This window comes from Cavia porcellus, unplaced genomic scaffold (genome assembly GCF_034190915.1).
Source record: "Cavia porcellus strain 051 isolate PalLab524CR breed Dunkin Hartley unplaced genomic scaffold, mCavPor4.1 scaffold_12, whole genome shotgun sequence".
NCBI classification, from domain to species: Eukaryota; Metazoa; Chordata; class Mammalia; order Rodentia; family Caviidae; genus Cavia; species Cavia porcellus.
The window spans coordinates 63,412,305-63,425,268 of NW_026947495.1; the positions used below are offsets into that span (position 1 = coordinate 63,412,305).

General features: G+C 47.8%; 3 protein-coding genes across 11 annotated transcripts in view; 2 read left to right on the forward strand and 1 right to left on the reverse strand.

Moving 5' to 3' along the window:
• Positions 1 to 3,412: 3,412 nt before the first annotated feature.
• Hoxd8 (homeobox D8) lies at positions 3,413 to 6,389 on the forward strand. Of its 4 annotated transcripts, none has more exons than XM_063259342.1 (3): positions 3,413 to 4,577; positions 4,957 to 5,096; positions 5,175 to 6,389. In XM_063259342.1, exons 1-3 carry the CDS (start codon positions 4,013 to 4,015, stop codon positions 5,247 to 5,249), a joined length of 780 nt encoding a protein of 259 aa, XP_063115412.1. In that variant the 5' UTR covers positions 3,413 to 4,012; the 3' UTR covers positions 5,250 to 6,389. The 4 variants fall into 4 exon arrangements, with proteins under 4 accessions (XP_063115412.1, XP_063115411.1, XP_063115410.1 ...); XM_063259341.1 differs by having other exon boundaries at positions 3,457 to 4,577; positions 4,954 to 5,096; XM_063259340.1 differs by having other exon boundaries at positions 3,458 to 4,577; positions 4,957 to 6,389.
• A 1,846-nt stretch (positions 6,390 to 8,235) lies between these two features.
• LOC134478316 (pulmonary surfactant-associated protein D-like) lies at positions 8,236 to 11,025 on the reverse strand. Of its 2 annotated transcripts, none has more exons than XR_010050882.1 (2): positions 9,657 to 9,919; positions 8,236 to 8,767 (listed from the first exon to the last, which is right to left on the reverse strand). XR_010050882.1 is itself a non-coding variant. In XM_063259349.1 (2 exons), the coding sequence occupies exons 1-2, from the start codon at positions 10,783 to 10,785 to the stop codon at positions 8,717 to 8,719; spliced, it is 453 nt and encodes a 150-aa protein (XP_063115419.1). In that variant the 5' UTR covers positions 10,786 to 11,025; the 3' UTR covers positions 8,236 to 8,716. The 2 variants fall into 2 exon arrangements, 1 of the variants encoding a protein (XP_063115419.1); XM_063259349.1 differs by lacking the exon at positions 9,657 to 9,919 and adding an exon at positions 10,384 to 11,025.
• Hoxd4 (homeobox D4) overlaps positions 10,546 to 12,964 on the forward strand; it is a 30,146-nt gene continuing 27,727 nt past the window's right edge. For all 5 annotated transcript variants that reach the window (XR_010050881.1, XM_063259345.1, XM_023561092.2 and 2 more), the window contains exon 1: positions 10,546 to 10,682. The gene's annotated coding sequence lies outside the window, so the exon portion shown is untranslated. The remainder of the gene's footprint in view (positions 10,683 to 12,964) is intronic.

Consider the following 12,964-nt stretch of genomic DNA (forward strand, 5'->3'; position numbering starts at 1 on the left):
TGATAATCGGGCCATTCATTCAGGCTAATGCCTCCCAGAAGTGTGGTCGGTGGGAAAAATGAAGCTACATGCCTTTTCATAAAAATAAATCTGACACTCCAAACTTCACTATAAAGATACTGGAATTTATATCTATTTGTTCATTAAATATACAGTCATTAACACCTGAACTGTCAGAAAGCATCTTTTTAAATTAGAAAAAAATATTAAGCAAGCAGGAAACACCTAAGCTGATTTAATAGTCTTTGCTTTTTAAAAAAATTCAAGATTTAGGTAGTCTGGTTCAGTCCAAGACTTTTTATATGAAAATCTGAAATCTCACTGTCCGTGGAAATTTGAACGGACGCACACCCAAAGGGGACTTTCCAGATATATTCAAAGATCGAGCAAAAAGCTTTCAATTTGGCTTTAATCCCACTCCAAATTGTCCGGCTAAATGGACATACAACATTAAAATTAAAAAGCTCAAATACCAAATATTTATAATTGGATGCCAAAAGATAACAGCTTTAAGAGAAAAATATAATGATGCTTGACTTCCAAATTTGTTAGTTGTTGAAATGGCTGGCTCCTTTGAAAGAAAGCCTCTTGGAAATTGATATTTAAAAAGTTGTGGTTTTTGCTAAGTCTAGCCTGTCCTATAATTGTGTATAAAAGATACAGCTGGGCCATTACAAAATGGGAACCTACAGTGTCTGGCAAAAGATAGACTAGTGCTTTTGGCAAAGACACTACTGGAAGTTCTTGGGAACACAGATGAGACTATCCTTAGCATTCAGGAGCCTCCCCCTGTTTGCTGTACTTGACTTGTTGACAATCAGAGAGATGAAGCATTAGTCGTGTCAGCGGTCCAAGTCCCAGTCAAACTGAAGCATTAGAATTGGTCTGAGGCGAATAAAAATGAAGTTAAACATGGTCCGCTCGACTTGGCATTTGACCACTAGAGAGCGCTGTTGCTCCACTGTGTGATCTCGTAAAACGCTATGCGGCAGAGGAAGGTTTTGATTAAAAATATTTACAATCTTATTTTTAATCCCAAATTAGGATAAATTTAACCAAAAATAAACAATGTGCACTATTAAATTCTACAGCCATGTTTGTTAGGCATAAAATTTTGGCTCAGCCAGGATTTCAGAAAATTTGAACTATGGACACAGCTGAAACTATAAAATGTTATGGTAAATTAATGCATTCTATCAAAACGGAAACGTGTAAAAGTAGAGACCTTTATTCACGATGTGAACCGGGCTCACTTTCTATTTAGATTTAATAAATTTAAAAAGTGTTTTGTCTCAAGAGGAAATGTTGTGTTGAAATGTTTTCCAAATTAGGCCTGAATGTGTAGAAGGGAATTTTGTAGTGTGGCTGCCCCCTGTGCCATCCTGCTATGTCCCTCAAAAGTCACTCAGTTCTAAAAAGTGTCTTGTGTCATTGAGATTTGGGTTGCCTTTTCCCTTTCCACTCCCAAACCCATTCATTTATCCAGGATTCCAACATACACTTGTGCACAGACACATACGTGCACACACACGTGTATACTCTACAGTGAAATAAAACGACAACTACAAAGTTGACAAAGTTTTATTAAAAATAATAATCTTTTAATTCGGTATTTATGAGATTAAAGTACAAATCCTTACTGTCAGAATCAGTTCATTCTTTTTTTAAATTTACAGGAAGTTACCTGGGAACAATGATGATAAACAGCAGTATTTAAAAAAAAAAAACATACAAACTAGGAGAACAGCCTTGCCCTCCAGCCATCCCTGTAACAAAAGTTTTCTGCACTCTGAACTAGTTTGAAATTTCAATAAAGCGTTGCCTCTGCCATCTCCAGGTTCACTAATAATCCGTTTGCCTTCACCGTTTCCAGCCATTCTCGGTAGAAATAGACATTATCTTGCTATGCCTTTTAATCTTAACCTTATTTTTTCCATATGTAAAAATAATACTCTGATCTAGACTAACCTCAGGATCATGCTCACACAGGCTAGGCCAAGCAACATTTAACGCGGGGTAGTAGAAATCGTAGAAATCGCTGGCCTGCCGAGTTTTTGAGATTTTTGAGGCCCCCTGTGAGATTTTTCAGAAATTTGCATGTGGTGTGGATTGATTTAGCCAGCTGGAGCGTCCTCTCGGGGCGTTTGGGTGTGACTTCAAGGTCTGTTTTCAAAGCCAGTGGCCCTGGTGTCCTCAAGGAAAAAGTGTCTTGGCACCTAGCGAACCCAAGAGAAAGGCCAGGTAGGTGAGAGGAAAAAAGACCATACACGGAACGCAGACCCATTACATTTATCGGACATTAAAAGGAAAGAAGTGGGGGGAGAAGCGTATTGCGGGGGTGTTGGGCGGTGTAACCCAACCAACTTGGAAAGCCTGGTAAATGAGGAAAATTCTGCGGATTTATGCTCCTCTTGCCCACATCTCCTGCCATCGCTCATATTCTTTTCTTTTACGGAAACTAGTAGCTTTAATCGGAGGCCTCTGCCCACCCTAGGCAGTCACTGCACAAGCTTGGCGAATGAATTCAAATCCTGGGCAGAGCGCGGGGCTGCCTGCAGCTGCCTGGAACCGGCGCGATCCAAACGCCGGCCCAGGGGCTCTTGAGGGGGGCTCGCCTGTGCTGCCCCCCGCACTCCTCCCTGGGCCACAGCCTGCCCCGGTTCGGGCGCCCGCGTCCTGCCCAGGAAGCGCCGCCACCCCGGCCTGCGTCCTCCTTCCCGCCTGGGAGCAGGTCTGCCGCTCTCTTAGTTACTCCCTCGGTAATGCTAATGCCCCTTTCAGCATTCTCTAGCCTCCCCCCTGCGCCTCCCACTGACGTCTATCAAGGGTGAAATGACGGAAACTATATTCAGAGGCATGATTTCCATTAAATATCAATTAACCTAGGAGCCTCAGCCAGGCATGCAGTGCGTCAAGGGTAAATGTACATCTCATTTCCACAAGGCCCGCTGGGCTGGAAAAGGACCCTGATTCGATCTGATAGTGCCAGAACTTGGGGCCACACTGGTGGGTTTTCATGGAACCACTTAGGCCCCAAACCCAGGCACGGTCCCTCCCGTCCGTCGACCTGGCTTCTCCAAGTTCCCGGGCTGTGCCCCGCGGGTTCACAACCGCAAAAGCTATGGACACTCTGCGCCGCTTAGCCGTTCCGGGGGCTCAGGAGGGCGTCGCTTACTCCGCAGCCTTCCCCGACTCCCCGAGTCTAAGCTTCTGCGGCACCCCATCTCTGCCCGCCGCAGCCCGCGCTCCCAACCCCCGGCCCCGCGAGCCCTTGGCAGTGCGGCTTTATGGGCCCCCTTTAAGGCCCGCGGAGGCATCTCCGAGTCGGCGTGAGGCGTCCCGTCGAGAGAATCCCTCCGCGCGGTTATCTCGCTCCCATCTCGCTCGCTCTCCGCGCAGTGGCGGGGTGCGAAAATGCCTCGCCGGCGCGTACCGGGGCGGCAGCCTCGGCAGCGGCGGCGGCGGCGCGGACGGCGGGAGGGGGTCGCGGGGGGGCAGAGTGAGAGGTGGTAGCGTAGCGGGCAGAGGGAGGTTTTTTTTTCATTTCCCTTCATAGCGAGGGTTTGTAAACCGTGGCCACAGAGTGTCCCCCGTGGGCCGGCGCACTTTTTTTTCTTGTCCCGGTGCGCTGGGGCTGCCCGGTGCGTGAGAGGAAACAGTGGAGGCGGCAGGGCAGGTCACCCGGGGCGTCGGCGATTAGACTGCGGCCGAGCCGGCGCGCGCCGGGAGAGGCCGAGAGGGCGGCGGCGGGCGGGGGCTGGGCGAGGCCCCGCGACCCGCGAGGGAGGCGGCGCGAGGCCCAGGCGGCGGCGCGAGCACCGGGCATGAGCGCCCAGTAGGCGAGCGCCCGGGCAGCCGGGCCGCAGAGGCGACGCGCGCGGCGTGCGGGCGGGCGGCGGCAACGACGTGGCCCGGCGGCCCCAGCGGCGCGAGCGGCCGCCCCAGAGGCCCCCGCGGCAGTGCGGCCGAGCTCGGGCGCGCTCCCTGCTGCTCCGCGGCCGCCGTCGCCCCGATGAGTTCGTACTTCGTGAACCCGCTGTACTCCAAGTACAAGGCGGCGGCCGCAGCGGCGGCGGCGGCGGCGGCGGCGGCGGGCGAGGCCATCAATCCCACTTACTACGACTGTCACTTCGCGCCCGAGGCCGGCGGCCGCCACGCCGCCGCCCTGCAGCTCTATGGCAACAGTGCCGCCGGCTTCCCGCACGCGCCCCCGCAGGCGCACGCGCACCCGCACCCGTCCCCACCGCCCGTGGGGCACGGGGGCGGCCCGGGCCCGGGGCCCGGCCAGGACTACTTCCACCCCGGCGGGGGCAGCCCGGCCGCTGCCTACCAGGCCGCCCCACCTCCTCCGCATCCTCCGCCTCCCCCCTGCGGCGGGATTGCCTGTCACGGGGAGCCCGCGAAGTTTTACGGATACGATAACTTACAGAGACAGCCGATTTTTACGACCCAGCAAGAGGCCGAGCTGGTACAATATCCTGACTGTAAATCGTCCAGTGGTAATATTGGCGAGGACCCAGACCACTTAAATCAGAGCGCGTCTCCTTCTCAAATGTTTCCCTGGATGAGACCACAAGGTTGGGATGCATTTTTTTTTTTAAGAAGGGAGAAGGGGAGAAATCTGCTTTCATCTCACGTTCTAGCTTTAAAACTCCCCTTTCTTCTTCCTCTTCCCCTCCTTTTCCTTCTTGTGTAGCCACAGTGGCTTTTATTCATAAAATAATACAGACTTTCTTTTAAAAGTAGAAACCGTGTAGAGATGATGGAAACAGGATAATTGTGAAGACGTTGTCTGTTTCTCTTGCTTAATTTTATATATATATATATATATATATATATGTATATATATTTCACCAGTAGACCAGTTTCAGTTCTAGAAACCTCCAGCAATATGCAGAGACACCATCACATTTTTAAAACGTTGATTTCCCCTATTTTGTTTCTTTTAATCAGCAGCTCCTGGTAGACGAAGAGGAAGACAAACCTACAGTCGCTTCCAAACCCTAGAGCTGGAAAAGGAATTCCTGTTTAACCCTTATCTGACCAGGAAGAGAAGAATTGAGGTTTCCCATGCTCTAGCCCTCACGGAGAGACAGGTAAAAATCTGGTTCCAGAACAGGAGAATGAAATGGAAAAAGGAGAACAACAAGGACAAATTTCCCGTTTCCCGGCAGGAGGTGAAGGACGGGGAAACCAAAAAGGAAGTTCAAGAGCTGGAGGAAGACAGCGCTGAAGGCCTTGCAAATTAACTTTTACCTTTAAAATTTTACCACACACAATTAAAACTAATGATCTACATATGCTGGTGGACACCTTTTTTTTTTTTTTTTTTGCAAAGGACCTTACCTGTGTTTCAAGCTACCTTATGTCACTGCTCTTGAGGTTTCTAGGATTTGAGAGGGATTTGGGTGTTTAAAAAAAGTTTCTAGGATGGCACAGAAGCAGTCCTTGTGCTATCCTATGATAGGGTAATTTGATATTGACCTTGTAGCTATATTTTTATAATGGTAGTTTTTAATGTCTGAGCTGGTGATTTGCCTCAACAACATAAACTTCCTAATGATTAGCACTAAATAGTTGAATATAAAATGCTTTATTAATCAAACAAGTGCACTTGAACAGTTTAAATCTTTTCTTTATGGTGAGTAAATTAAAAGAAATTATTAATTTTTTAAAAAAATTATGCCTGCAGAATATTTACTTTATATTATTTGATTAAAATGTATTATTTATGGTTTTTCTTTTACCTTTTATAATGAATGGTTTGGGTGTCTTTTGTTTACTCCTAAAAGGTTGCTTTGAGCATTTTGCAAATGTAATATGTCAGGGAAATGTCTGGGCCAAATATTCAAAAAGCACATGTTAGCTGAAGAGTGTAACTTATAGTTCAGGCTCTGCAGCTTCCTTAAACTGCAAGTGTTGGGCCAGTCACAAGTTTCAGGACAATGTCAAAGCTGACATTTAATCATTGTAGTCCATACAAATTATGGCAATTAAATAATCAAGAGTGAATAATACTTGAAAAGCCAATTACAAGATTTTCAGTTCTTACTTTAGCAAATTGTCTTGCTTTCATTTTGAATCTCACTTGTAATTGCCTGGAAATCGCTAGGTTTCTGTGCCAAGGTCGTCATGATTTTTTTTTGAGTAGGTGCCATATTTATTTGTATTACTTCACTCTTCGCTTGCTCTGTTCGCATGTTCCTTTTAAGCCAACTTGCTGTGTGCGTTTCAGATGTCGGTTGGTACGTCCTCTGCTCTTCTTCAGGAAAGATATGGCCTCATGTATTTGAAACAAGCCCTGAGAGCAAACGCAGAAATCTCTGAGTGTAAACAGCTGCTCCAGAACATAGCTTGCTCTTCAATAAAGAAATGAATGTCTTTCTAGAGCTAACGTCTTTGAGTGCGCCGCCGCCGCTGCAGCTGCAAATGACCCTTTTCCTGAGTCATGAACAATGGCCAGGACCCTCGAGAAGGCTAGGACTTGCTAAAGGCTTCTAGGAGATAAGAGAAGGGTATGGGTAACACAGGTTCCAAACAATTCCTTTAAAAATGCTGGCGGTGGGAGACACTGCTTCCTGAGAAGGATGTCTATGCTATGCTAGGCTACATGATCCCTGCTTCATCTTGCCCTAAATAATCCTAAAATACTGTGAAAGCTTTGACCTTCACAGAGGACTAGAGTTGTAGCCCAGTAGGGGATGACCCTGAGTCCAGGCTACACCACAGCTTAATTCCACTGAACCTGGTTGATGCCAGGGTTTGGCATCTGTTATTAACAAGATATCCATTTTCCTATGGGAGGCTGCACTCGCAGCTGCCATTTTACAGGGGAGGGAGCAGAAAGAGGGGAGGAAGGGAAGAAATTCAAGTAAATAACATTTTCCCCTAAAAAATGGAAAGCACCTTTACTAGACATTGGAAAGCTTCCTGCTTTTTCTAGTCACATTTATTTTTACAGATACATTCTAAAAATTTCCAGATTGTTTTTAGTTGAGTAAGTAAAAAGAAGATTCTTTAGGGTTTTTGTTTGAGACAAGATCTCACTATGTAGTCCAAGCTGGCCTGGTATGCCTGCCTCAGTATCCTGAATGCTGAGCTTATAGGGGTCCGCCATCACGCCTGGCTGATCCTTTACTCTTGAGCCAGCCTCACCCCTTTAGGTGTCGGTAAGCTGTTTGCCTGCTGCCTGCCATTTCACGGACCAGAAAAATATCGGCATTGGCTGGGTCAGAGACAAAGCAGCACTTGGCTTTCTACCCAGGGAAGAGGCCATGGCTGTGACATTTGTCAACCTAAGCCAGGAAAGACAATTTTAAGTCATGGGTGGCTGAGGTTTAAACATTTGCACGCGAGGAGACAGCTGCAAACACATGCTGAATTTGGGAACGTTTTGGCTGTGTGTGCTTCCTGAGACTCTGCTTTTGGATGGTGCAGAGCAAGGATACCTAGGGGTAAGAGCTTGGCTAGGGAATAGCTTGGGGCCAAAACTGTACAAGACTAGTGCGGGCTACATTCCAGTTGCCCTGGATAAGGAAATCTTGCTTAGTAGCAGAAGTTGCTGTTTGCCGCTCAAGAATGTGCCCAGATGCCAATTTTAAACCTATTGATTTTGTAACATGCAGGTAAGGGACACAATGCATGGTGGATGTGAAAAGGAAGACAATGGAAAATGTCATTTCTGCAGTTTTCAGCACTGCTTCAGAAATGTACCTTCTTGCCCATCAGACCCCTAAACCATGATAAAAATCATAGGTCATGTACCGAAAACTACTGTTAGAATAACTGGTGTAATTGAGGGTACCAATTTGTACACATATCACATGCAAAAAGTGTTGGTTATAATGTAGATATCTATGTTTCCTCTTGTAGTTAGGAAATCTCGTAGATTTGTCTGTAAGTAAAGACAAAGTTTCGCATCTCACAAATGCATTCAACCACCTTCTCTTACAATAGCTAGGCATCCCCACCCCCCATCATGGTATCTCCAGCTGACGAGCAGTGAGGAGCACACAGGACGCCTTCCTAATTGGCTCAGATGTATACACACTATATACACGTAAGCATTATGGCAACACCAAACATTTTTGCTGCAGAAATTTGCATAAACCTTCAGTGTACCCTTTGTAAACCCAGGCAGGTGTTTTTTCTGTTTGCCTGGAACTCCCGCAGCCTGCCTCGAGATAGTTTGCCTTCACATTGCCTTGAAACAGTTCAGTAAACTGTTTAAAGAAATATTGGGGCTCTTTAATGTTAACTTAGATTGAAAGAGCCAAGCCTTTGGGGTGACTTAGGCTGTTTGCAAGGATGAGAAACACACAAAAGAGTGTGGAGAGCTCCCTGGCTTCTAAAGAAATCAGTTCAGGGATGCCATTTTGTAAAATTCCGCAAGGATCAATACATCGTGTACCTCTGCGCAGGGGGAAACATGCAAATATGGCTGCCCTTTCGGTGCAAGCTTCTTTCCGGCCCCATTCCCCGAGATGAAAAGGAGGGTCATAAAGCTCCGCTTTTATTTGAGTAGAAAGGGAGAAGCTAAAAAGGTAAATTGATTGAGATTATTTCTCTGAAAATTTTAGAATTGAATAATCTCTGCTCAGTTCCAAGTGTACCGAGCAGTATACACTGTTCCAGGCGTGGGAGGGCCAAATAACTTGCCCCATTTGCCATGTAATAAAGCATATTTTTATTATTTGATGCAGAAGATATTGCTATTTCACATCCATGTGTCCTCTGTTTTCCTGGTGTTTGCTGAATCCTTGGTCACCTGGGGGTGGATAGAGAAATACTGAATATTTCAATGGACCCTGGCTACCGGTCTGGGTCTGGTTTCCTCCAGCAGAATGAGGGCCCACTGGCTTGGCTTAGGAAAAAAATGACTTTTGCTGACATATAGCAACAGGAATCCTTTAATAAAAATATACAAGGTCATTGGAACTTTCTCATGGGCTACAAATGACCTGCCCTAGAGGATGCAGTGCCATTTCCTGCTGAAGTCACCATCTACTTAGCAACTTACTGTGTGTGAAATGTTAACAGCAGAGAATTTATACACAGATATCCAATGCACACGCTTACAAACATATTGCTAGAACCCCTGGGGCAAGGTGGTGCTTCTCTCTTTCAGGCAGGTACTGAAGCATGTACAGCCAAGCCTGGGAGAGGAATGCTGGGGACCAGCAAGGACATTTACTTTCAGGTGTTCCCCAGGGCAGGTCCAACAATAAATGCAAAGAAGAGGTGAGTCTGCCTTTGAGGAAGAGGTCCTTTTTTCTAAGCTGATTTTGGGGAACCAAATTGTCTTTCTGAAGGAATGGAAACCCTCTCTCTCTTCAGAATTGCAGCAGTAGGCTCTTCAATGGCAAAACACCTAGGATGCAACCAGGGAGGGCGAGCTAGATTAAATTCCATAAAACTGGTAACTGTTCTTAGAAGGGGCCTAAAGAGAGGGGTGTCACTGGACATCCAGAAAGATTATTTCTTTAACTCTAGGCCTTCCCGAGGTTTCTATGGAGATGAAGACCAGGAAGTAGGCACCCAAAATGGTATTTTGGAGAGTATTTTGACAAGTACCTAAAACCATATCAGGCCTCTGGGCTGGTTGGTGACTGTCCCACCGCAGAAACCCCCAGGAAATGGGCGGGACCTCAGTTTACTTTGGAGTGGAGTGGGGCCAAACAGCGTCCTTGCTTGGTCTTCACTGCCCAGAATTCCTGGGCAAGATCACTGGGTTTGGGCTGCCCGAGATGAGAGGGTAAAAACCGAAAGTGCTTGGCTGCCCTTCCCCACCAGCGGTTGTGTGTGCGCGCGCTCACGGGGAGGGGAGGAGAAGCCGAGTGACCCGTGTAGGGGGAGACTGGGGGGGGGTGCGGTAGGGACAGCCTGGCCAGCACCCAGCAGTACTCGCACTCACGACTTACGAGGCTGGCCCACCCGCACAGCGATTTTCAGCCAAATTTGAAAAAAAAAATTTTTTTCCTAAGAAAAGAGAGAGAGACGAGACAGAGAAACACAGGAGGACAGTGAGACAGAAAGAAAGGAGGGAGTAAGAAGAGAGGGAAGGAGAGAAAAGGGAGAGAGGAGGAGGCAAGAGCGCAGAGCGACAGAAGATAGAGGGAGGGAAGAGAGAGAGAGAGAGAGGAAAAAACATGGCGCTTGCGAGCTGTATGTGCAAAATCCGCAAGGAATTGCAGTAAATTCCTTTTTGTTTGAAGAAAATTTACAACTTGGTAATAGACCTTTTTATGACCTATTTGCGGTCGTCATTGGCTGCGGCTGGTCATGTGCAGGCGCCGCTCGCCTTCACGGCCTTTTTCCTGATTTCCCAGGCGAGTTTCCCCCCGCATTCTGCCTTCCCGGAGCCTCACCCCCTCTTTTGCTAACCTTTGTCTCTGCAGAGGTGGGCTCCGGCAGCCGGCTGCGGGCTTGCGGGGGCGCCGCGGCCTCGGCTCCCGCCTCCAGGCCGGTGGGGAGCCCGGCGGGGAGCCGGGAGAGCCGGGGCGCCGGCCGACGCCGCCCGCCGACAGGCCCGCACCCGGTGCGGGCAGCCGCGGGCCCCGCGCGGTTCCTCCGGCACCATGAGCCGGTCCCCGCCGCCGGGAGGGCGCGCAGCCCGGCAGCGCCTCGTGGATTACGGCAGCCGCCCGGGCCGACCGCCGCCGCCTCCGGCTCGGCAGCCTCCGGTAAGAGTCGCCCCTTCGGAGCCCAAGGACTGCCAAGGGGGCCCTGGGCACCCCGGGGAGCAAGGCCGGCCCCCAGGCTTCCCTGGAACCGGGGGGTCGCCATCAGCTCCCCAGGCCACCAGCCATTCCGTCCCAGGCTGTCCCCTGGGGCTCGGGGTGGGGTCCTGCTGGGGTTAGAAGTGGAAAGGGGAAATGCAGTTTCCTCCGGAGATCCCGAGGGGTGGGGAGCAGCAGCTAGGGGCCCTGCTGCCAAATGGAGACCCCCTGGATCCCTGCCTGGGAAAAGGGTGTGCAGATGGTGCCCGCTTTGCTGGGGGTGAGGAGTTAATGAAGTCACCCTGTAGTATAGGACAGTGGGTTTGCAGTTTGTGTTTGGTCAGAGGTACCCCAGAGGATAACAGGTGTTTTGTTTTGTCGAGGGTTAGGGCTTCTGGATGGGGTTTGGGGTGATTTCTGTCTATCCACTATGTGTTTGGTTTTTTGAATCTAGGCTGTGAATGAATGATGGTGATTTCTAGAGTGTATGGTTTATTGGGCCTTGTGCATGAGATGAAATCTTAAATGTTTTAAGTTTCCCTAGTTTTGGGGGGAGAGTTTTTGTAATAACTCAAGATATGGTCCTCACACACCTGACAGATGATCTGTCAGATGAATTTGGATTTTTATATGTAACAAAATGAATACATGTTTTGGATTAGTATCAGAAAATTTGGTGCAGGTCATAGGATAGACCCAGTAGACATTTCAGAAATGCAAAGCATTTCTAAATTCAAACATTGCGTGTGTTTTCCATTTGCCAGAGTAGGAAGAATAGATCTTCTTTGCTTTTTATCTGTATTGGGTTTTTTTAAAAACCTGATAATATTATATAATTTCCTCTATACTTCGAAATCACTGAACCAAAAAATTATGTATTTTTAAAAAATTTTTGCCAGAAAATATTTTTTCTCATTGATTTGAATGGCATTTGGATGCAGTCCCTCGTAAGCACATTGTGAGACATGAAAACCTTCACAAAATCTGCCGCATTGCGTATGGAGCTGACGTGCGCATGGCGGCGTGCCTTCCACGAAGCACATAGCGGCAAATCCTAGCTTATTGTACATCCACACGTTACAGGTTAACAACGTCAGTCGTAAAAACATTTTAAAAAAATAAAGGATATATTTGTAGACTGGTGTTTTTAACAATTAACGACAGAATCACATTCGTTTCAAAATGGAGGATCACAATATGTGGCCAGGTGACATCTGCAGAATTGTCTTGGGTCACTAACCTCTGATGACCACTTACAAGTGGGAAACTCTGGAGTGTTATTTTCCATGTAGAGTATCTGTGATTTGTAACTATTTCCTTACTGCATAATGATGGCCTGGAGATCACTCTTTGATATCAGTAATCTACACTCCCTATTGAAAAGCAGGCCCCTAAACCGGGTTGTAGGCCTTGCTGGGGGCAGCTCTGGATCTGAGGGAGTCCGAGTCCGAGGTCCACTGGGACCAGGAGCAGGAGAGGATGCTGGTGGATTTGTGGGTCTGATGGCTAATCTGTAGGTCCAGAGCTTCCATCACTTTTCCTTGGGTTCGATGTGGTGGTTCAACAAGCTCAAGTGACTGAAACCCTGTGTGCAGTGATGTCATGGGCAGATACAGAGAGCTAAGTGACTCTTTGTATGTGTCCTAGCAGCACTAGGAAGTCCTTGGAAAGAAATTGTCAGTTGCATGTAGAGGACTAAATAATCCATGAAATGCATTTGAACTCAGGTCATTTAATACTGGAGGAAACTAGTTAAGGCTGTTGCCACTGCCAGAATTGTCCCCTTTGTCTCTGTTAACCCTACTTAAAACAAAGAGAGAAAAAAGGAAACGAAATTAAAAGGTACTACAAGAGCCATGAGGCCGGCTGGAAGTGTAAGTCCCAGAGTCTTGGCCCAAACCTCTGACCATTTATAGATTAGCCTGTCGGGGCCTTGGTATCTACGGGTCAAACTCGGAGCTGGCCTTGAGATCTCTGGGTGGATCAGGAGAAGAATGAAGCTCGTTAATCCAAACAAGCCAAGAACAAGGACTGAAAACCAAGTGTGTTTCCCGTCCGATGCTCTTGTAAATAAATATTTTTCTCCAGAGTTCTGGTCTCTGAGCCTGAGAGAAAGAAGAAATAGGAACAAAGACAGTATTTCACCCTGGGCTGGCAGGCAGCTGTTAGAGGTATTTACGGCCTTTGCCGCAGTGCGGCGAATGGGCAGGGTATGTGGGGGCACCGGAAGGTGGGGAGAAACTACG

Bases quoted from the DNA above. Each gene is read 5' to 3' on its own strand.
- Hoxd8 (XM_063259339.1), top strand. From the start codon at position 4,013: ATGAGTTCGTACTTCGTGAACCCGCTGTACTCCAAGTACAAGGCGGCG. The intron at 4,578-4,953 runs GTTGGGATGCAT...TCTTTTAATCAG, and splicing joins TCCCTGGATGAGACCACAAG to CAGCTCCTGGTAGACGAAGA.
- LOC134478316 (XM_063259349.1), bottom strand. From the start codon at position 10,785: ATGGCGACCCCCCGGTTCCAGGGAAGCCTGGGGGCCGGCCTTGCTCCC. The intron at 8,768-10,383 runs GTTAGCAAAAGA...ATCCACCCCCAG, and splicing joins CCACCTCTGCAGAGACAAAG to GTGACCAAGGATTCAGCAAA.